Genomic DNA, 22914 nt, shown 5'->3' with positions numbered 1-22914 from the left:
AGATGCGTACGTGTCTGGGAAGGGATTTAAAAAGATCTCCAAACAATTTGAAATCAATCATTCGACTGTCCGGAAGATCATCTACAAGTGGAGAAGATTCCAAACAACTGCCAACTTGTTCAGGCCAGGCCGCCCCAGCAAGTTCAGCCCGAGAGCAGACTCAAGATGCTCAAAGAAGTCTCTAAGAACCCCAGAATGTCATCACGGGACCTACAGGTAGCTGTTGCCACTGTTGATGTCAAAGTGTATGAGGCTACCATTAGAAAGAGGCTGCACAAATTTGATCTACCTGGGAGGTGTGCCAGGAGGAAACCTTTGCTGTCCAGAAAGAACATCAGGGCACTACTAAAGTTTGCCAATGAACACCCAGGCAAAGACCAGCACTTCTGGAGCAATGTGCTCTGGACAGATGAGTCAAAGGTAGAGCTATTTGGCCACAGTACCTGAAGACATGTTTGGCGAAAACCAAAGACAGCATTTGACCACAAGAACCCGATACCAACTGTAAAGCATGGTGGTGGAAATATTATGGTTTGGGGCAGCTTTGCTGCATCAGGACCTAGGCAGCTCACTATCATAGAATCCACTATGAATTCTTCATTGTATCAGAGGGTGCTTGAGGATAATGTGAGGCCACCTGTCGGAAAGTTGAAGCTCAACCGAAGGTGGACCTTGCAACATGACAATGACCTTAAACATACCAGTAAATCCACCAAGGAATGGCTGAAGAGAAAGAAGTGGAAGGTTCTGGAATGGCCAAGTCAAAGCCCGGATCTAAATCCCATCGAGATGTTGTGGGGGGGATTTGAAACGAGCTGTGCATGCAAGAAACCCCTCAAACATCGCACAACTGAAATAATTCTGCATGGAGGAGGGGGCAAAAATTTCTCCCAGTCGATGTCAGAGACTGGTAGACAGTTATAAGAAACGCCTACTTGAGGTTGTTTCTATCAAAGGGGGCAATACCACCTATTAGAACCAAGGGTGTACTTACTTTTTCCACCAGCGAAATTTGCATTTATGTTTATTTAAATTATACAATGGACTAAAAAATGTAAATGTTTCATCATATTTGTTATATTATATCACCTTTATCATTCATATCACCTTTATCTATCAATATTGTTGAAATGAAGATCAAACAGCTGTATGTTGAAATATGTTGAAAAAGTCAAAACTTTACATGGGGTGTACTTACTTTTTCACGTGACTGTATATATACTGTATTTATATATATATTGTTACGTGGTCCTCCCCGACCCCCTGGTCACGATGTACCTCCGAGCCCCGAGAGGAGCTACGGCAGAATAATGTGTTACTCCGTGTCAAAAATCACGAGTGAAACCACACCAATGGTTATCAATAAACAAATATTGTATTAAAAATCACACCAGAATAACGATACAACAATAATAGCAATCAACAATACAATCAACACATCTTATGATGGTACCATCAGCTCGGGTAGGACAACTCACTGTGCTCCAAGTGAGTGAAAAAGCACACTCCCCAATGTCTCTATAGCTCAAAGGTGATCCCTTCCAGCGAGCGTCAGAGCGATATCGAATCGAAACCCGAACCCCGTTCAGATGACGGGCTCAGTCACACCGCCAAAACAGCACAAAAGGCGTAGGCGGCCGAAGCGGCGCAAAGAGTCACGTGATCCAAAACCGCGTAAGGCAAACTCACGGAGGAATGGGAAATCCAAAGGTGCCCTCCAGGTATGAACGTTCACGGTTCAGTCGGCGAACCGCAAATTAATCTTCAAACTCCGCGTTGCACACACACACATCCCAGATAGACGTCGGAATGGTGAAAAAGGCTGACGGGAAGCAAAGACCTTTTGCGATGAGCAAAGCGCGAGTGTCAAAATAGCCGACGGCTCGTATTTGACTCGCAATGACCCGGCGATGATTCTTCAGAATCCCAATGCCAAACCTGACCACGCAGGTTTATCAATCGCAGCGATAACACCTATTGCAGGAATTCCTTTCAAGGAAACTCCAAGTTCACTCGTGACTTTCGTTCGACCATGCTCGCTCCGGAGCTTAAAGCGACCAGCTTCTTGTCCGACTTTTTGCCCCGCCTCCTTTTCCTCCTCGTCTTCCTGTTCCCGATCCGGTTTCCTGTTTCTTTTTAACATTAACGCTTTTATCCTTTGCAAACAGTTCATGAACAATAAACCTTTTGAAGACAATAATAGTACATAGAATCAGAAATATTTCAAGTGGATGAAAACCACGACAACGGAAGTGACGAATCCGTAACACTTCCCCCCCTCAAGAAAGAAAGTTTGAACACAGCGAAAACTTTCTTTGCAGGAAAACTCTTTAAACAAACAAAAGTAAACTCGCAACCAAATCATCAATTCCCGTGAGCAACAATAATCAATATTTCCCAAAAATAAAGCAACAAAACTTCAAACAAACCACAGAGCTCCAAAGTTAATTCACTCTGGACGAAGCATCAGCAAGACATTGTCCCTGCCCTTTACATGCTCAATTTCCCAGTTGAACTCCTGCAAAGCCAAACTCCATCTCATCAACCTCTGATTTTTATTTTTAGTTTCTTTTGAATGAAGGGAAAGTGGTTGTGATCAAAAATCCAAAGTCAAGCAAATCTATAGCACTTTTTCTGGGAGGCCGAGCTGAGAGCCAGGTTCCATGGTGGTTGGGTGGTGAGGCCTGGAAGTATTCACTACATGGACGCCTTTAGGAACGTGGAGTCCACGGTTAATCCGTGTAGGAAAGTTCACTACATGGACGCCTTTAGGAAGGTGGAGTTCACGGTTAATCCGTGTAGGAAAGTTCACTACATGGACACCTTTAGGAACGTGGCGTTCACGGTTAATCCATGTAGGAATCTTGGCTCGGCTGCTCCGCAGCATTCAGTGCTTCAACTCTTCCTAACTTTCATAATAATCACGGTTGGACCGCTTGTCGCTGTAGTCACGTGAATAGCGGTCTCCTTCTCAGCCACTACCCTGATAATCATCCCTTCGGGAGCTGCCGTAACTCTGGGAGCCTCCATAGTAATATCGACTGCGGCCACCACCAAAACTACTACTCCCACCCAGGGAGCCATAGCCACCCCTGAAACTCCCTCCACATTTTCCTCCTCTGTAGCCCCCTCGACGCCTATGGCCTGCCTTATTTACTGTTATGGTCCAACCATCCAAATCCTTGCCATTCAAATCCTTTTCTGCATCTTTGGCGTCCTTTGTGTTTTCAAATGTGACAAAGCCAAATCCTCTTGACTTTTGCGTCTCCCTGTCTTTTATCAGCAGCACTTCCAAGAGCGGTCCATATTTGCCGAAGACAGAATCCAGAACATCTTCCCTTGTGTTGAAGTTCAGTCCACCTACAAAGAGCTTGCCAACATTGCTTCCATCCCTGACTTGTGTGTGCTGACACTTAGTTTCAGGGTACTTCCTCTTCTCTTCAGGGCGCTTCCTACCCATAGCACGAGTCGCGGTACAGGATGGAAAGATACCCGGAATTTCCTGCTCTACCTGTGCGGTGTTATTTTCCATACTAGGCTTTTCAACAAACATCGGGTTACCAGAAACTTGACCACCGGCCATATCATTCCCGATAACAAAAGATACTCCCTCTACAGGAAGAGTGGCTTGTAAACCTACGCTGACCGGTCCTGACACCAAATCAGACTGCAAATGGATGACATGAAGTGGAGCTTTAACATAGCCACCAACCCCCTGTAAACGAACACTAACACCAGTTGCCGTCTTCTCTGACAATGGCAAAATGCCTTCAAGCATCAAAGATTGATGTGCTCCTGTGTCCCTCAATACCCTAACAGGCCTCTGGTTTGTTAATTCTCTATCCAGTGACACAAACCCCTCTGAAATAAAAGGTTTGTAACCCTCTTGAGCAAGGTTGTTCTGTGATGCCGTAACTTTGGCATGGGAACCTTCACAAGGCACTGTCCTCCAAGGACGATTTCTCACATTTGCCAATGCATTCGGAGTTGTGCTAGTCTGACTCCGCTCTTGATTTTTCCTTTCCAGAGCATAACATTGGGACATCAAGTGTCCAGGTTTCTTGCAAAAAGCGCAAGTAGGCCCGGAGGAAAAACTCGTGGTCTGCCTCGAGCCTCCCGGAAGATACGTCTGTCTTGGAACGGTAGTCTTCTGATCCCTAAAATTCGTGGTATCAGATTTGTACTCATAGTCATCTCTAGGTCGCCTCCATGAATTTTTGTTCTCCGCACCTGATTTACCATAACTCCCCTGGCTATCTCTAGGCGAGAAGTTAGGTTTGTGGAACCCCATCCTGTGTGTCAAGGCATCGTCATCTGCCACGGTTGCTGCCTCATACAACTCTGGTACTTTCTTTTCCTCCAGATGTACTTTCCTCCTCGTGGACACACTGTTTGAATTCCTCCACCAAAATCAATTGTCGCAACAGTTTGAAGTCTTTCCCAACCACTTTCGAATCACACCACCGATCAAACATGGTTTCCTTCATTCTGGCAAACTCCACATGGGTCTCACTCTCCCTCTTCCTGGTATTCCGGAATTTTTGCCGGTAAGCTTCAGGGACCAATTCATATGCTTTGAGAATGATTTTCTTCACTATCTCATAATCTGTACATTGGTCAATCGGTAAAGCCGAATAGATATCTTGAGCTTTACCCACCAGAACACTTTGCACTAACATGGTCCAGGACTCCTCAGGCCATTTTAGCATTCGAGCCACTTTCTCAAAGTGTAAAAAAAACTTGGCTACCTCCTTTTCATTGAAGGGTGGAACCAGCCTCACATGTCTACCAACATCCCAGGTGTTCTGACTAGTTGTCGAACTAGCTGGCATGGATGGTACCTATCCCCATTCTCTCATTAACTCCAGCTCCTTGAATTTACTTTCCTTCTGAAGCTCCATGTCACGTTCCTTTACCTCCCTTTTGGCTCTTCTTTCCTCCGCTCTTTCCCCTGCTCTTCTTTCCTCTTCAGCTCTCCTTTCCTCTGTTCTTCTTTCCTCGAGTTCTCGTTCCTGTTCTATTCTTTTTTCCTCAAGTTCTCGTTCCTGTTTTACTCTTTCCTTTTCTGCCTTCCTTTCCTCTGCTTTTAACCTTTCATGGCTCTGCAGTTGCATCTCCAGTTTCCGGAGCTCCACATTTTCTTGTTCCTCGGGTAACCAATCCAAGGCTACCTCTGTTCATGTGCCCTGTCCCACCAGAGCTTCTATCACCAATGTCTGAATCTCTGCTTTCTTCATATTAACTCGGACCTCCAAGTTAAAATGTCTGGCCAATATCAAGAGTTCCGATTTTTTTAACGCTTGGAACTGTGCCTCACTAGGGGACGCCGCAAACTTTTCTGCGTCAAACACCATGGTGACTATCTGTTAGCACCTGTTAACCTTCACACAAAAATTTTTCAATTTTTTTTTTTTTGAAAAATTTGGGAATGTTGGAAAAAAATCCAAATTTGGGAATTTTTGGAATGCCAGGGAATTCTCTCCCAGACGAATGTTATCAGGGAATTTGATCCTGGATGAGTGTTATTAGGGAATTTGATCCCAGACGAAGACCCAATTTCGAGCCCCCGAGTCAATTGGACAAGCCCCCAATATCTGTTACGTGGTCCTCCCCGACCCCCCCGGTCACGGTGTACCTCCGAGCCCCGAGAGGAGCCACGGCAGAATAATGTGTTACTCCATGTCAAAAATCACGAGTGAAACCACACCAATGGTTATCAACAAATAAATATTGTATAAAAATCACACCAGAATAACGACACAACAATAATAGCAATCAACAATACAATCAACACATCTTATGATGGTACCATCAGGTAGGGTAAGATAACTCACTGTGCTCCAAGTGAGTGAAAAATAACATTCCCCAATGTCTCGAAAGCTCAAAGGTGATCCCCTCCAGCAAGCGTCAGAGCGATATCGAATCGAAACCCGAACCCCGTTCAGATGATGGGCTCAGTCACACCACCAAAACAGCACAAAAGGCGTAGGCGGCCGAAGCGGCGCAAAGAGTCACGTGGTCCAAAACCGCGTAAGGCAAACTCACAGAGGAATGGGAAATCCAAAGGCGCCCTCCAGGTATGAATGTTCACGGTTCAGTCGGCGAACCGCAAATTAATCTTCAAAAAGCCGCGTTGCACACACACACATCCCTGATAGACGTCGGAATGGTGAAAAAGGCTGACGGGAAGCAAAGACCTTTTGCGATGAGCAAAGCGCGAGTGTCAAAATGGCCGACGGCTCGTATTTGAGTCGCAACGACCCGGCGATGATTCGTCAGAATCCCAACGCCAAACTTGACCACGCAGGTTTATCAATCCCAGCGATAACACCTATCGCAGGAATTCCTTTTAAGGAAACTCCAAGTTCACTCGCGACTTTCGTTCGACCACTCTCGCTCCGGAGATTAAAGCGACCAGCTTTTTGTCCGACTTTTTCCCCGCCTCCTTTTCCTCTTCTTTTCCTATATACAGTATATATGCCCTTCCTGCCACCAACCCTGTTAGTCACCTTTTGCGACACACAGGGAATTACCAGTGAACTGGTACTCAATTTGCCGACCTCGGAAGGATGACAGGCTGAGTCGACCCTCCTGGTGTTAATTCAACGGCGCGATAGGGGCTAAAACTCAAGACCCTCGTATGTTAAGCCACCACCATGCTTTGTTGTCGGATGATGGCGAGAAAGTTCAAGTAAATCTTCAAGAGCTTTTGTTGTTGGTTCCTCTTCTGATACATCAACATCCTTGTGGATTGACATTGCAGACATGTTTTTTCATACAATGCAACCGTTTGGTCTGAACTTTTCAACTGTGGGTGTTGAATTTCCACCTTGTCAGCTTGAGTAATTGAGGCCACCTGCAACCGAACCTCGGGTAACCTGTGCCGTTCATATAACTTGTCATGCCACTGCTTTCAGGATTCATCTTGCAAGGATATCTTTCAGATCAGATGAAAGTGTGCAATCAGAAATATATATATATATATATATATATATATATATATAATCTTTATTGTCCCATATTCAGGGAAATTATTCTTTCAGGGATTGACATCAATAAATCAATTCAGGGATTGACACCATCAGCCTCCAAGATGGCGAGTTTCGCACTCCGCATGCCTCTACTGCAGCCTGATCCATGGCTTAAGCACAGCAGGTTCTGAGCTTCACAAGAAGGCTTTGCTACATCATCTCAGATTTGCACAATGATTGGTGAGCCTTCAGTAACCTGATCGGTTTTCTCTGCCAGAGATTATTTGTTGGACCGTGAAGAGAGATGCTGACGATGGCTAGGATTTGAATTCCTTATAACGTTAAGACGGTGGAGATGAATAATATTTTTTGCATCCACTCCGACAGAATGTTAAACCTATCAACTGTTTACATGTCATAACTAGAACGGAACTCAGTAGAGAGCATATCTACGCCATGTGAACAGTTTACGTTTTGCATCCTAGAATAGACCAGAAAATCACAATACAGAATCACATTTAATCAAAATCATCCGTCCACAAGTTGTTGAGATATCCTGCTTTGTATCGTTTTTGTCCCTATCTACCAATGGTGAAGAATCACTTGAAAATTTAAATAATTCTCATGTCCGAATCCATATTCAGATCTTCACCAAAATCGAATCGAATCGTACTCGTCACACCCCCAACCGGTCCACCAAGTTTCGTCCAAATCCGTCCATAACTTTTTGAGATATCCCACAATGTATAGTTTTTGTCCCTATCTCCCAATGGTGAAGAATCACTTTAAAAAATTCTAGTAGCCGGATCCGAATCCTGATCTTCACCAAAATCTAATCATTTCGTCGGTGTCACATACGCTACATCTCTGCCAAATTTCGTCTGAATCCGTCCACAACGTTTTGAGATATTTTCTTCACAAATGGACAGACAGACAGACAATCGGACAGAGACAGGAGTGAATACATAACCTCCATCCACCTTTGGTGGTGGCACCAAAGTGGAGGTAATGGTGGCACCACCTTTGGTGGTGGAGGTAATAATAAACTACAACTAGAAAGCATCTGAAAATGCAAACCCCATACGCATCCGTTTCTAGTCGGAGCCTTCTTCCTCTTCCGCATCTCACAATGACAAAAACAGTTTAACGAACAAGAAAGAGCAATTAGAGATTGCAGACCCTCGCCAGGACGTGATTTTAGTGGTTTTTAAGGCTTTTCTGTTAAAACAAATATGGCGGTCGAACCACCTGACCGATTACGTCATCATTGGTTTTTTTTTTCTCCACCAATTTATCCCTACATGATGCTCAAGAAATTTCATCTTAATCAGATGAAGTTTTGTACTTGTCGAATTATGACGTCATAATAGAGGCACCTATGACATCATCATTAACATATTGTCGCGTGGTTCCCCTCGGTGAAGACCGGGAAATCACGGACAGCAAATCGAGCGTTATTTGAGGCGTTATTTAATAGCGGATTTCACTCGACAAGCACTTGAGGAAAAGAGAAGAAGAAGAAGCGGAAAGATTTTACCTGTAGCAATCGCGCCGGGCAGTTTTCAAAGCCTGCAGGAAATGAACGCAAACGGGAATCCGGCTTAAAATGTACAGTGAAAATAAATAAGGCTTTATGGCCACGGATGCCAATAACAATGAAACGCACCAGACTAAAATCCCCTAATGAGTGCTCCTTCACACAGACGTTTAACACACAGACGAAGGGAAAATAAATGAAAAGAAACGTTGGTTTGTGTTTGTGCTGGGCTTAGCTCTACTCGGCTAAGGTGTGTCAGGGATCGTCAGGCCCCAGGCTCCCCAGCCGTGCCCCTCCTCACGAATGCGGCACGGAAACCACGGCTCTTCGTTCTTGGTGCTCTGCCTTTTTTACGAACACCCCACACGCAATCTCTCCTCATTTCGCAACCACAGGTCACGTCCCGCACACCGTCGCTCGCCAATGTCTGATACCAAGAGCAGAGAGTCGATGGCAGAGGAATACGTGAGGGCCAAGCGAGAGAGAAGGCAAGAGAGCAGAGAGAGTCCAGGTCAAGCAGAAGGTCCAGCGCAAGAGCGCAACGGAAGTCCAGGGCAAGAAGAAGGTCCAAGCGCAAGAGGGAAAATGTCGGTCTCTGTTCACTTTTTATCAACCCCTCGTGACGTCATCTCTCTCTCTCTGCCAATCCCTGCCAGCCAACATCACAGGCTCAATTCTCCACTAATGGCCGCGTCACTTCTCTCTCATGCCATCGGTCGGTGGCCAAAAAGTTCGTTGCTTCTTCCTACCAATCAGTGGACAGCTTCTTGCCCCTGCCTTGACCAACCACCAATCCTTCCTTACTCTGCCAATCGGCGGCCTTCGTCCTGCCTCGTGTCCCTATTGGTGGAGTCTTGTCCAATGGTGTGATCTCCCCATCGAACCCTTCAACAATCCCTTCGCGAGGTGGGCGTGGCCTCAGCCTGCCTGAGCAATGTGTGTCTGCCATGTCGGGGTTGTCAGCCCAAGTGTGTCATCTGGGTTCCGGTTAGTTTTATTGTTGGGGGGATTTAATTATTTTGTGCGCTAATGGGCCTAACTAATGTCTATGGTGTAGTGCCATACAGGACAATGGATAGATCACAGGTCTCACGCACAGGGGAATTAACATAACCCCTACTCTATTTATCACAAAGCCATCCTCGTATGATCACAAAGATAAACTTACGCGAACAAACCGCCTAAACAACTTATTACATGTGGGGTTCCCTATCACGACAACCGTAGCATGATACCTACACAGAACTACCTGATATATATATCACTACCTCAAAATTCATAACAATATGTTATTCCCCACAGAGAGTTCTTTACAATGAGCCATGTCTCAATTTTTTTTTCTATTCTGCACTTTCGTTGATATCGAGGTGCGGTTTTCCTTTTTTTCCAAAATGGCGCCCGTACCACGTGACCTATGACGTCATAATTAGCATTCAAAATACTGCAGGTGGAGTTGCACCGATGGTGAACATTTTCTGTCAATCGGACCAACGTTGCAGAGAAAATCATATTTATTCTGTGCGGGCCAAAGAGACAAACAAACAGACAAACAAACGGACTCAAATACAATAAATACCCTCCTCTGGGGAAGGTAAAAATACAAAATGAAAATTGATAATTTTTTGCAGCCTTGACCTTTGAGCTTTAGAAATACGTACTCCCTTTCTAGCTTTTGATTGTTGAACCAATTCAGTGACCCGATATGTAAATTCTTTAAATTTCAGGTCTATCAGTTGAAAACCATCCAGCATGTCCAGCTGGGGCCCATACGAGTCCTATGTGGGCTAATTTGTGGGGCGCCGTGTGTCCCCCACGTAGGCCCCAGCTGGACTTATCCATAGGCACCACCTGGGGCCCAACTGGGTTAGTCCGCGTGGGCTACCCCATGTGGGCTGTAAAAGCTGATCCTGTCTCCTTGAAGTCACTCGCTGTGACTGTTGGTTGCATCACTTCTGAAAACGCGACGATGCTGCTGATGCAGTGTCCCCACCCCCCAACAATCACCAGTAAGCTGGTAATGGTACTCGTTTTGCCGATCTCGGAGGGATGACAGCTTAACAGGATGTCAACCCACCTGGCTTTGTTTCAACGGCACAACAGGGGCTTGAACTCATGACCCCAATCGATGTGTTGGCTGCATTTGCCAAAAGTCCTTCGAAAAGTCAATTTCTATGAATGGGCGACTCAGAAGATTGTAGAAGACCATACATTTGGCTCACGAATACTTTTCAGTGACGAAGCAAACTTCTACGTGAATGAAGTGAACCGTGACGTCAGAACCACCGCTTACTGGAGTTCCAGCAACCCTCACTGGATATATGCCAGCAAGATTTAACGTACGGTCCTGCTGTCTCATATAACGCGTTTCACAAATTGTTCATGTCCTCAAACCATGGCAGTATAGTTAGTTACAATATCACAATCACAAATGTTGCGTTTTTATTTTCAGTACTTCGTTCGCTAAATCAAATCGGTTCCATGTTTTTCAGTATTAGTACTTGGTTCATTCATTATATTTGCCACTTAGAAATTTAATGCTAATACACATTAAGTTTGGGAAGAAAGGATATTGAATCGAACGAAAGAAATTAGGAAGAATTGTCATGCCGTGAGGCAAAGAACTGAGGATTTATAATTAAATACAATTCTACCTTTCTTTACTGAACCGATACAAGACCGTCATGGTATATATAGATCCTGGCGATTTGCAAATGCCATTATGAGGGAGAACGCCGTTAAAATCTTGATATTGCACCTCAAAGATGGATTATATAAATTATATAAAGTATTGCACAAATTGAAAGTCAAACGTTTGCGTAGGAGTGGAAATTACATAATATGTAGTATCTAGTCGAGTAGATCTGAGAATCTGCATCGAAAACATTTGTGTACGAAGAAGAAGATTAAGAAGAAGAAGCCACTAAATGCCGCTTGGCCTGACGGGAGTTGGCAGACATATTGACTTCATGTTAAAACTCAAGCGTTGCAGAATATCTGTCCGGCGTTTTCGATATTTTCCTGCAATTTCGTTGCTGTTGACATTCTCTTTCCTTCATGTCGGAGTATCTTCAAGGCCTAACCTTCCTCGCACCGTCTTAATTCCTTCTTTCTATTTCCACCTATAGTTGATCATCGCCTTTTGTACCACTTTATGGTTATCTTTTGTGTCTTTCGGACTTCCTCCCGATATCTTTCTTCCTTTTCTACTGTGTTACCCTTATTCCTCAGTGCATCTGGCCTCGCACCGTTTGATGTCATGCTGGATTAACTCGTGGCAGCCTGGTAAGTACAAATGTCATATTTCCTATTGTTGAAGAGTGATTAATTCATTTCTCACTTTGATGATGTTGTTGTTGTTGTTGTTGCTGCTTTTCACATTTTACTAAAGTCGTTTTTTGCTGGTAGTTTTCATGTTGATCTCATTGGTTGTCATCGCCATATGCGGGTTTCAGAAGGTGGAACTGAGCCCCCCCGCCCCCCCCCCCTCCCCAGGTCTGTGTGTCTGCCTGCGTGTGTGTCTGCCTGCGTGTGTGTCTGCCTGCGTGTGTGTCTGCCTGCGTGTGTGTCTGCCTGCGTGTGTGTCTGCCTGCGTGTGTGTCTGCCTGCGTGTGTGTCTGCCTGCGTGTGTGTCTGTGTCTGCGTCTCTGTGTGTCTATGTCTATGTCTCTGTCTCTGTCTGTGTCTGTGTCTGTCTCTGTCTGCGTCTCTGTGTGTCTATGTGTGTGTCTGCGGCTCTGTCTGTGTCTCTGTGTGTCTGTGATATGTTAAAAAAAATTACTAATCCCATCCTCTCCTTTAAGGCTAATGTTATGTCTCCTTTTCTAAACTAGTGTTTCCCCCATGGCTAAGGCTCCTGTGCCTCAATCTCCCTAATGGTCACCCTCAAATAGAGGAATGTAACCGGCATGGTGGGCCACATGGTTCAAACGTTAGTCTGTCCAGAATTATTTTGAATTTGCGGTCGATGACTTTGGGAGCATCATCTACTGACCGTGCTGAAACTCTGAAACTTGATTGGTATGGGTCCACCAGATGACCACCTCCCAAAGACCACCTGGGTGTAGGTAGTTGTGGTTCTATTTGACACCGGCCGTTTCTCCTCTGAACATAGGTGTTTCTTGCTAGCCGGGTGGCGTAGGGGGTGCAACGCTACCCGGCATCATGTCCACCCTAGAGCGGATGGATTTACGGATTGGCAAGCTTGGAGGTCTGATGTGTGACCCCAAATCGGAGCTGAACGCAGAGTGCTTGCTGGTAGGTGCACATTCGGTTCGGATTATATGATGCTCGGATGTGATCACCTCCCCATTTTATACATTTGCTTTGATAACTCGGTGGTGGTCTACTTAAAGCTCTGCCTAGTTGTGGTCCTTTGTAACCAGTGAAGTCGAACCCTATATAACTCGTCCAGTATTCTAATGATGTGGCAGGAATGTGGAGCTGCATCATCCTTCAGCTTGCTGGCTTACCAGAGAGCACATTATGCTGGCTTTCCTGTTTGTACATTCTCCGCTATTTGAAATTGTTCAATAAACGCTGAAAGTAATGCACCGCAGACCTACTGATGTCAGGGTGTGTTTACCGCAAGGAATTATGGGGAGTTATTCGCCATCTTGGTCTCCAGATGCTCTTTGCGATACTGGCTGACCAGGTGTTGCTCAATGTCGAGCTTACTTGTGACCTCCAACTCTTTGGATTAATCTGCATGCACTTGCAAGGATTCAGGAGGAGGCTGTCGGACATATGAAACCCGTGCAATGGTTGTCAACTTTTGGTGGTTTGTCTGTGCTCTATCCTTTTTAAATGCTGAGCATCTAACGAGGAAGCAGCACTCACCATTTTAGTCGTTGCCATGACTCGGCCGGGAGCAGGTTCAAAATGCGGACCTCTCGGATTCAGAGCGAACGTTTATGCCACCGAGTCTGGTGAAGGATTGGTTCAATGGTAACAGATGAAGATGTAATGATGGAGTTTTCTTGGTTGTTGCAATGCAGTTTGCTGCGCGGGAGTTTACTTGTAGCGAGTTTTTGAATAAATATCGGTGCTGCCTCGTCGGCTGGTATTGAAAACGATATCTATAAACCAAGATGGTGTGTTTACTCTCCTGAACCCCACCAGAATTCCTTGTGGTAAACGTGATGGCATTAAGAGATATGTCCATTGAGCATAAGGTGTATATTAAGACATGAGGAATCTCCCTTTCTTGTGCCTGTCAAACCATATTTTGGCCTAGAGACTGATAAAACATTTTGATATGAATGATCGTTTTAAGGCCATTTTTCCCCGCTGGAGCGGGGGTTAGCCTTGCGGGCCCCATGACAATCATGGTTCCCTGTTTGAGGCAATGTTTTTATGGCCGGATGCCCTTCCTGACGCCAACCCTTGGTCACGCTCTTACGATGCGCAGGGATTCGGTGTACCTATTCTAAACCGGGGTACACACCGGGATCATTCATCCCAGCAAGCTGGTACTCAATTTGCCGACCTCGGAAGGATGACAGGCTGAGTCAACCCCCCTGGCGTTAATTCAGCGATCGACCGGGATTCGAACTCAGGATCCTAAGATCTGATAAAACATTTTGATAGCTAATTATAAACATGGATTATAAATCCTTCAAACATAATTTCACTTCTTAAAGTTATGAGTGATGTTTTAAAGTTTCTACGAACAAGATCACTACAATTTTCTCACGATGTGCCAAAAATGAAGTAAACCTAGAGCGAAGTCAATGGCGCGCCATCGCAAATCCCCACGCTTCCCCCCTAAAGTAAAGTTAAAATATGGCAAAAAGTTCCACCAGGAATGACCCAATATCAAATTTAAGAGTTTAAATTTTTTTGCCGTTTTGACTCCTGTGACCCAAGTCCACACCCCCTGCGGCATGAACCAGAGGTCACATTCAAAAAATATGGTTACATATTTCATTCACCCCCAATCATGACTGCAGATTCATAAAAATGTGCCTGGGATTTATATATATATTTTTGGTATTTGACGTTTTGACCCTGCCCCAAGGGGCAGACCAAATATGGTGCAGCTCTTGTGCCTTCATGCCATGTGGTGATCATAACCACCAATTTTGGTGGATTTCTGCCAAACCGTTTCGGAGGAGATAGCGTGAAAGACAGATAGACACAGACAAAGCCAATTACAATATCTCCCTGTTTTTTTTTCTTTTTCTTTTTTTCAAAACCAAAAAGCATGGGGATAATGAGGCGTATATAATGTACAAAAAGTGCTCTTCCATACTATTTAGATAGTTATATTTCTTTCAATCTTAAAAACTTTGATTAAACTGAGTATCTTGTTCATTGGAACTTTATGAACATCCGTCATGTCATGATAGACTGGTACTGCTGCTCCGTCCTCGGAACAGGCAGCAGTGTAAATGTTTACTCCAGGGGTGTCTGGTTCATTCTACGCTTCTCCTTTCCACCTGTAGCATCTGCTCTATTATTTTACTTTTTCTTCTGTTTGAGGTCCTTAACTGACCCTTTATTTATAATAAAAAAGGTCCGTCCAGCTCGCATCCACAGCATCCGAATTTGGTCTTGTAAAAAAGATATGCTAAGAAGCAACACCTTGGGTAGCTGCATCATATGAACAACTTCTGCATTGAACAGATGAAGTTATTGCATTTTTGGTGTACATTGCAAGAGGGCTTGAACCTCCCCCCACTTCCCCCCTCCCCTCAAGTATGTGACATTAACGGGTCGTTGAAAAATGCCTCGAGTGGAGATTAAACGCTGTATTGATGGTTGCGAGTTTTCCCTCTGATGTAAGAGCCACATTTCGAGTGGAATTGCACACAGTCATCTTGCAATGTAATGTCGGTTAAAAGCTCTTCATTATTATTTTTTAAACTTTATTTTATGTCTGAAGGCTCAGCCATATTCTGTCTTGAATTACCAGAACCCCCAGGAAGATACCGCGTCCCCTACATAGTGCTTTTGTGTGTTCCTCATGTGCGCATTGCTTGCAGTAAGCCTTGTTAATCGATACCGTGACTCGATTTTTAGGAGTTCTGAGTTGGACCTTTTGGGTAGAAAATTTACAAAATTTCCTTTTCTAAAGGCTACCAAGTTAATATTGGTTTCTTTGACAGGATGGGATTAATGCTCTTGTTCATGACTTGGACTTTCCTGCCCTGCGCAAGAACAAGAACATCGACAACTTCTTGAACCGATGTAAGCAGTGCTAGATCTCTGTTGGAGAAATATGGAAGCGGTCTCGTTCCTGAATTGAGCCAAATGTTGGCATAATTATGTTTTTTTAACATCTGATGTAAGATCGTTCTGCAATTTATTTTATACTTTTCATGCCTACATGCTTATATCTATTTTCAAAGGAAAACTCTGATTATACTTTGTATTTTCAGTACAGGAAAGCAAAATATCACAGCCTTTTGGTTGTTTGCTGTGCTATGTTGGTGTTGAACCTTGCAGATCAAAAGGTAGTAAGCAAGGCGAAAAACCTGCGCATGCGTGCCGAGGATTACAACGTAGTAAAGGTCATCGGCAGAGGCGCGTTTGGGGAAGTGCAATTGGTGAGTCGGTGTGACATTTGGACAGCTCTCCCATTCTGTGAGGCTACAATTCTGAGCTGCTGTTCTGATCCTCGTGGGTTTTCCTATTTATCCATGTGATTCACTACATTTTCCTTGTGGAACGTTTTAAAGTGTGGACGTCATTGTAGTCCCACGTATGTGGAGATTCCAACATTGAATTGCATCCTGTGAGTCTGCTTTCACAGAACTTATTTTGAACATTGCTGCATTTTGTTTTTCTTCCTTGGTTAATTGTGCCTGCTGTGTCGTTAAATTCCTGCCTTCTGGAGTGGTTCCACCATACAGGGTTGTTTACTACTTGAGGTCATCTATTTAAATTAATGGTGCTGTCAGGATGTTCCAACTCTTAGTTGGCCTTTCGAGTAGGTAGGCGGATGTTTTGGCTCTTTCTAATGCTTTTATGCTGTCATGGGGCTCGGGATGGGGGACTGAAACCAGAAAGTTTAACTTTCTAGCTGACCGACTGAAGTAGTGTGGTTGTCGCTTTTGGCAGTAGCAAGCTTTCAAAATGTATTGTACTCTTCATGGAGTTTAAAGGGTTGGGCAAAGGTGTGTGTGTGTGTGTGTGTGTGTGTGTGTGTGTGTGTGTGTGTGTGTGTGTGTGTGTGTGTGTGTGTGTGTGTGTGTGTGTGTGTGTGTGTGTGTGTGTGTGTGTGTGTGTGTGTTTGTGTGATCCAAGTCCTCCATTGGTTCCTTAAGGTTGGGGAGAGGGACGAGGGTTGGAGGGGGTTGGGGAGCAATGGATGCAGGAGTGTTGTTGTTGTTTTAGGGCCATCACTGGAGAATCTGTACATAGCAACTTCCAATTAATTAATATAACTGCGGTTCTCGTGAAAGGTAAAATCCATTTTGTATTCCGTTTGTCTTGTGACTTTCCAAAGCTAGAGCCAGTCACTGTTTCATTGTGACGGATGCTATATCCACTTTCGTTTGAATGCTTGAAACTGCATTGCCATGTGTGCAAGGTACGGCATACAACCAGCAAGAAGGTGTACGCCATGAAGCTTCTCAGCAAGTTTGAGATGATCAAGCGCTCTGACTCAGCGTTCTTTTGGGAGGAGAGGGACATCATGGCGTTCGCCAATAGCCCCTGGGTTGTACAGGTGTGTAGGTACCACACACTCATTGCACTTTCAGTACGTATCTTCTGCGGTTGTTTCCGTTTGTTTGTTTGATTATTGTGAAACCTCTCCCATAGGAAGTCTCACAATGATGACTCATTTGGTTTTCAATGAAATAGCTCGAACTCTTAGTTGCAGGGTGCTTATATTTAGCACACCATCCAGAAATAGCTGATTCAGTTTTCCATTTACTTCCCAATGTTCCATGTTTGAGTACACAGGAGAAGTCTCACTGGTTTGTCTATGACTCGTCTTGCATTTTAAGTTTTCTTTAATATCTCTCTCTCTCTCTCTCTCTCTCTCTCTGTCTCTCTCTCTCTCTCTCTCTCTCTCTCTCTCTCTCTGTCTGTCTGTCTCTGTCTGTCTGTTTGTCTGTCTGTCTCTCTGTCTCTCTGTCTCTCTGTCTCTCTCTGTCTCTCTGTCTGTCTCTCTGTCTGTCTCTCTGTCTGTCTCTCTGTCTGTCTCTGTCTGTCTCTCTGTCTGTCTCTCTCTCTCCAGCTATACTACGCCTTTCAGGATGATCGATGCTTGTACATGGTCATGGAATACATGCCAGGCGGTGACCTGGTGAACCTCATGAGCAACTATGATGTGCCTGAGAAGTGGGCGCGCTTCTACACGGCTGAGGTTGTGTTGGCGCTCGATTCTATCCATTCCATGGGCTTCATCCACAGGTACACCCTGGGAACTGCACAGGTGTCTCTCCTCGCCATATTTGCTCTTCTGATTCCCTTTTATTTGACGCTGACGTTCATTGTTTTCTTGCAGGGATGTCAAGCCTGACAATATGTTGCTCGACAAGCATGGACATGTGAAGCTGGCAGACTTTGGTACCTGCATGAAGATGGACTCGGTAAAAAGTCTACCCCTCCCTCCCTGTCCATTACCACGCCAAACTCGAATCTGTACAGATTACCTGCACCTCCTGTTGTGCATCTAGTTTGAGAGAAATCTGGATAATTTTATTGGAACATTCACTTCCCTTGACGTGTGTGCATGCATACATGTTTGGTTCTACTTTTTACTGTAATTCCTATGCCCCTGCCGACTTAGTCGCCGGAGACATGTTTTTTGGGTTGTCCGTCCATCTGTCTGTCCCTCTGTCCGTGATAGTTTTTCCTTCCCGCGATAATTTGAGAATGGCGCAAGGGTTCAGTCAAATTTGGTGGAGGTATTTATAATGAGGTAAAGATGAACTGATTTAATTTTTGGGGTTAAGAGGTCAAAGGTCAGAATCTGTAATAGGTTTCTAACTTTAGACCAGCAGAAGAGATACAAGTCAAACTTGGTACAGGTATGTATAATGATGTAAAGATGAACTGATTTAATTTTGGGGTCACGAGGTCAAATGTCAGAGGTCATGTTAGGTAAAAATCTTGTTGATGCGATAATAATCAGTGATGTGATTTGACCAAAGTTGGTACCTTTATGTATTATACAACAACAGGCATTTTAAGGTCATTTTCCCTGCTAGAGCGGGGGTTAGCCTTGCGCTTCTCCATTTTGCCCTATTTTCTGCATCTCCCCTTGTTAACCCTCTTGCCCACATTTCTTCTTCCACCATCTTTAGCCAAGTCTTTCTCTGTCTTCCCCATCCTCTACTTCCTTCTACATTCATTTCCAGCACTCTTCTAAACCAGTCACTTTCATCCTTCCTCAACACCTGGCCAAACCATCTCAACCAGATTCTCTTCACAGCATCCATCACAGGCTCTATTCCCATCATCTTTCGCAATTCATCATTTGTCTTACTCTCTCTCAACGATACTCCACACAACCACCGAACCATTTGCATTTCCACCCTTTCCAGCCTTCGTTGCTGGTCTACGTTCATTACCCATGTCTCGCTCCCATAAATCATAACACTTCTCACACATGCAGCATACACCTTTCCATTCAGCTTCAACGACACTCCCCTCCTCGTCAGCACGCCACTCAGTTCCCGAAACTTCTTCCATGCACATCTCGTTCAAGCAACCGTTGCCGAGTCTGATCCACCTTCTCCATTCAGTATGTCTCCTAGGTAGCAAAATGTTTTCACACCTTCCAGCTTCACGCCGTCTCCAAGATCCAACTCAACATTTCCTCCATCTGCAGCTCCCTCTGTGCACACCTTACACTTTAATGTAGCTGCCACACTGGTTAATGACCCTCTCAGACCACTACATTTTGATGAACCCACTTGGCGCACATTGTACATTGAATGGAGTTCACGCCGACACCCTTCCTGCACACAGCACACGGCCACTTCCCAGTTCCTTCCACCTCACCACATGTTTTACCACTTGCCATCACCTTCGCCTTTCCTATATTCACCTTCAGACCTTTTGTCTCCATACATTCCTTCCACTTGTTCATCTTTTCCTTCAGTCCATCCATACTTTCCTCGATCAACACCAGATCATATGCATACAACAACTCCCACGGTATACCCTCCTTTACGTTCTGAGCCAGCACCTCCATCACAGCTACAAATAGTAGTAGACTTAGTACCGACCCCTGATGCACTCCCACCTTCACCTCAAACTCACGACTGTTCCCGTCCTTCATCCTTGCAGCTGTGCGCGCTGTTCGTACATTGCCATCACTACTCTGATCTACCATTCCTCCACTCCGAACTTCCTCTATGCCCATGTCACTACTTTGCGTGGAACCCTGTCGAATGCTTTCTCCAGATCGATAAACCCAAGAAACAACTTCTTCCTCTTCTCCATGTACTTCTCCTTCAACAGCCTTACAATACAAAGCGCATCTGTCGTTCCTCTTCCTGGCATAAATCCAAACTGCATTTTGGCGATCTTCACTTTCTTCCTTATCTTCCTCTCCAACACCCTTTCCAATACCTTAATTCCATGCTCCAATAACTTTATCGCTCGATACGAGCCACACTCCAGAGGGTCACCTTTCCCCTTGTACAGAGGGACGAGGGTACTCAGTTCCCAATCCACTGGAATGCGGCCTTCTTTCACCACCAGATTACAGATCTCTGTCATTCTCTTCACACCCCAACTTCCTGCTGCCTTCAACATATCTCCCACAACTCACGTCGACCCTCCCGCTTTTCTACTCTTCATTGCTTTTATCGCAATGCCTATCGCTTAAGCCTGGTGTTGGGCTAGCGGCTAGGGTGCCAGCTTAGGATCCTAGGATCCTGGGTTCGAATCCCGGTCGATCGCTGAATTAACACCAGGGGGGTTGACTCAGCCTGTCATCCTTCCGAGGTCGGCAAATTGAGTACCAGTTCACTGGTAATTCCCTGTTTGTCATAAAAAGGCGACAAAAAGGGTTGGCGGCAGGAAGGGCATCCGGCCGTAAAACATTGCTTCAAAAAGGGGACCAAAAAACAACAACAATCACGGTCCCCGAAAAAGGCCAATCCCCGCTTGCGGGGAAAAATGGCCTCTAAAGGTGGTTTTTTTGTGTTTTTTATATTGCTTTTATTGCTTCCTCAACTTCCTTCTCGGTTATCTTCTCTGCCGGTCCTAAAACTGGGTTACTCTCTATGTTGCCGTCCCATTCATTCTCTGCATTCAACAGCATTTCCATATATCTCTTCCATCTTCCTTTAATTCCATCTGGGTCCACAACGATTTGTCCGACTTCATCCTTCAAGCAATTCACCCCCATCACATCACACCTCTCTTTCGCTATCTGCTTTGCAATCCTGAATACCGCTCTCTGTCCCTCTTCCGAATCCAAGCGTTCTACGAACATTTTCGGATATGTCTCCTGCGTCTTTGCTACCTCTTTCTTTGCAGCCTTCTTTGCTGCCTTATAACTTTCATGCCCTGCCTTTTCTGCCCCGTACCCTTCGCCTTCTGCCACTCCTTGAACTTCTTCCTCTTCTCGTCAATCCTCTTTCCAACTTCATCATCCCACCACCATGTTTCCGAGTGCCTCGGTGGTCCTTTTGTCCATCCACATACCTCACCAACGGCTCCCAACAGACTATCTTTCATTGACGTCCAACCACTTTCAAGCTCAACCACATCATCCTCTACCATACTCAGCCTCTCTTTCAATGCCTCCCTCACTGTCACCTCTTTCAACCTCCACACCTTCATTCTCGGTTGGTACTTGACCCGCCGAGCTCTCCTCTCACCTTTCACTCTTATGTCGCAGACAACCAAGTGGTGCTGTGAAACAGCCTCCTCTCCCTGGATCACATTTGTGTCCCAGAGGTGCCCCCTATCTCGCCTACGCACCATCAGGTAGTCAACGGTTGTCGTCGACCCACCTGAAGTGTATGTAACAAGCGTATTATCCTCTTTCTGGAACTGAGTATTACAAATCAACAAATCAGCTCCATCAGCAAACTCCAAAATCCTTTCACCTTCTCCATTTCTCACACCATATCCGTAACCCCCATGAACCCCCTCAAAACCGTCCATACTCCTTCCCACATGTCCATTTAGGTCTCCTCCTACCACAACAACTTCCTCATCTTTCACGTTTTCCATCAGCTTCGCTATTGCACACCAGAACTTGTCCTTCTCTTCATCGCTCCAACCGACCTGTGTCGCATATCCTGAGATGACGTTCACCAAGAGCTTTCCAACCATCATTTTCACCATCATCAACCTTTCACTCACTCGTTACACTCACCACACTGTCTATAAACTCCTCAGAAAACAGGACACCAACACCATGCACGCCTTCCGTGCACCCTTGCCACACAAACTTGTATTTTTGTCCCTTCCTACCCTTCACCATTCTCACACCACTTCCCTTCCATCTCGTCTCCTGCACACAACATATGTCCACTTTTCTTCTGACCAATACTTCCACCACTTCTCCTGATATCCCTGTCATTGTCCCTCCATTCCATGTCCCAAACCTCAGAAACCGATCTCCACGTCGGGCATCAGACGTTTCGTCGTCATACATGGAGTGATTTCCACCCTTGCTTCGATCGGGTCCCCCACCTTGATTTTTGACGAGAGGGATTGAGGTCCCCCACGGTGTACTTCGGGCTGTACCCTGCCCATATGTAATTGTAATTGTCATGGTTCCCTTTTTGAGTCAATGTTTTATGGCCACATGCCCTTCCTGACGCCAACCCTTTTAGTCGCCTCTTACGACACGTAGGGATACGGTGTACCTATTCTAAACTGGGGTACATCCCGGGAACCTTTATGTATTATGATGCAAAGATAAACTGATTTAAGTTTGGGGTCAAGAGGTCAAAGTTAATGTCTGTAATAGCTTTTCATTGCCGCAATAACTTAAGAACGGCTGAATGGAACTAATTCAAACTTTGTGCAGGTATGTATAATGATGTAAAGATTAACTGATTAGGTTTTGGGGGCAAAGGTCAAAGTTAATGTCTGTAATAGCTTTTCATTGCCGCAATAACTTAAGAACGGCTGAATGGAACTAATTCAAACTTGGTACAGGTATGTATAATGATGCAAAGATTAACTCATTAGATTATGGGGTCAAGAGGCCAGAGGTCCCGTTAGGTAAAAATTCTGTTAACGAGCCAACTTGTGAACCAGTGATGGGATTTTGACCAAGCTTGGTATAAGTATATATATTATGATGAAAAGATGAACTGATTATATTTCTGCATCAAAGGTCTGAGGTCATGTCTGAAGGAAAAATATGATGCTCGAGAACAGCTGTAGGGATTTGAATCAAACATGGTACAATTATGTACAATGATGTAATAATGTGGGTGGAGGCATATCGGTCGATGTAAAAGCCTGCTTGGAGTT

The 22914-nt window shown here is 44.9% G+C and overlaps 1 protein-coding gene across 2 annotated transcripts in view; it reads left to right on the top strand.

The window, feature by feature from the left end:
• The first annotated feature begins 11379 nt into the window (after window positions 1-11379).
• The window catches only part of LOC137412123 (rho-associated protein kinase 2), a 79108-nt gene continuing 67573 nt past the window's right edge, over window positions 11380-22914 (top strand). The window contains exons 1-7 of one of the 2 annotated variants that reach the window (XM_068097389.2): window positions 11380-11790; window positions 12620-12762; window positions 15615-15696; window positions 15955-16055; window positions 17042-17179; window positions 17696-17871; window positions 17966-18050. In XM_068097389.2, the coding sequence (XP_067953490.2) occupies window positions 12670-12762; window positions 15615-15696; window positions 15955-16055; window positions 17042-17179; window positions 17696-17871; window positions 17966-18050 (675 nt within the window). In that variant the 5' untranslated portion in view covers window positions 11380-11790; window positions 12620-12669. The remainder of the gene's footprint in view (window positions 11791-12619; window positions 12763-15614; window positions 15697-15954; window positions 16056-17041; window positions 17180-17695; window positions 17872-17965; window positions 18051-22914) is intronic. The other variant, XM_068097391.2, reaches the window with a different exon arrangement.

Source organism: Myxine glutinosa, chromosome 13 (genome assembly GCF_964187855.1).
Source record: "Myxine glutinosa chromosome 13, kmMyxGlut1.1, whole genome shotgun sequence".
In the NCBI taxonomy this organism is placed as follows: domain Eukaryota; kingdom Metazoa; phylum Chordata; class Myxini; order Myxiniformes; family Myxinidae; genus Myxine; species Myxine glutinosa.
Note: the sequence above shows the minus strand (reverse complement) of the source record. Positions and strands in the feature narration are given on the sequence as shown.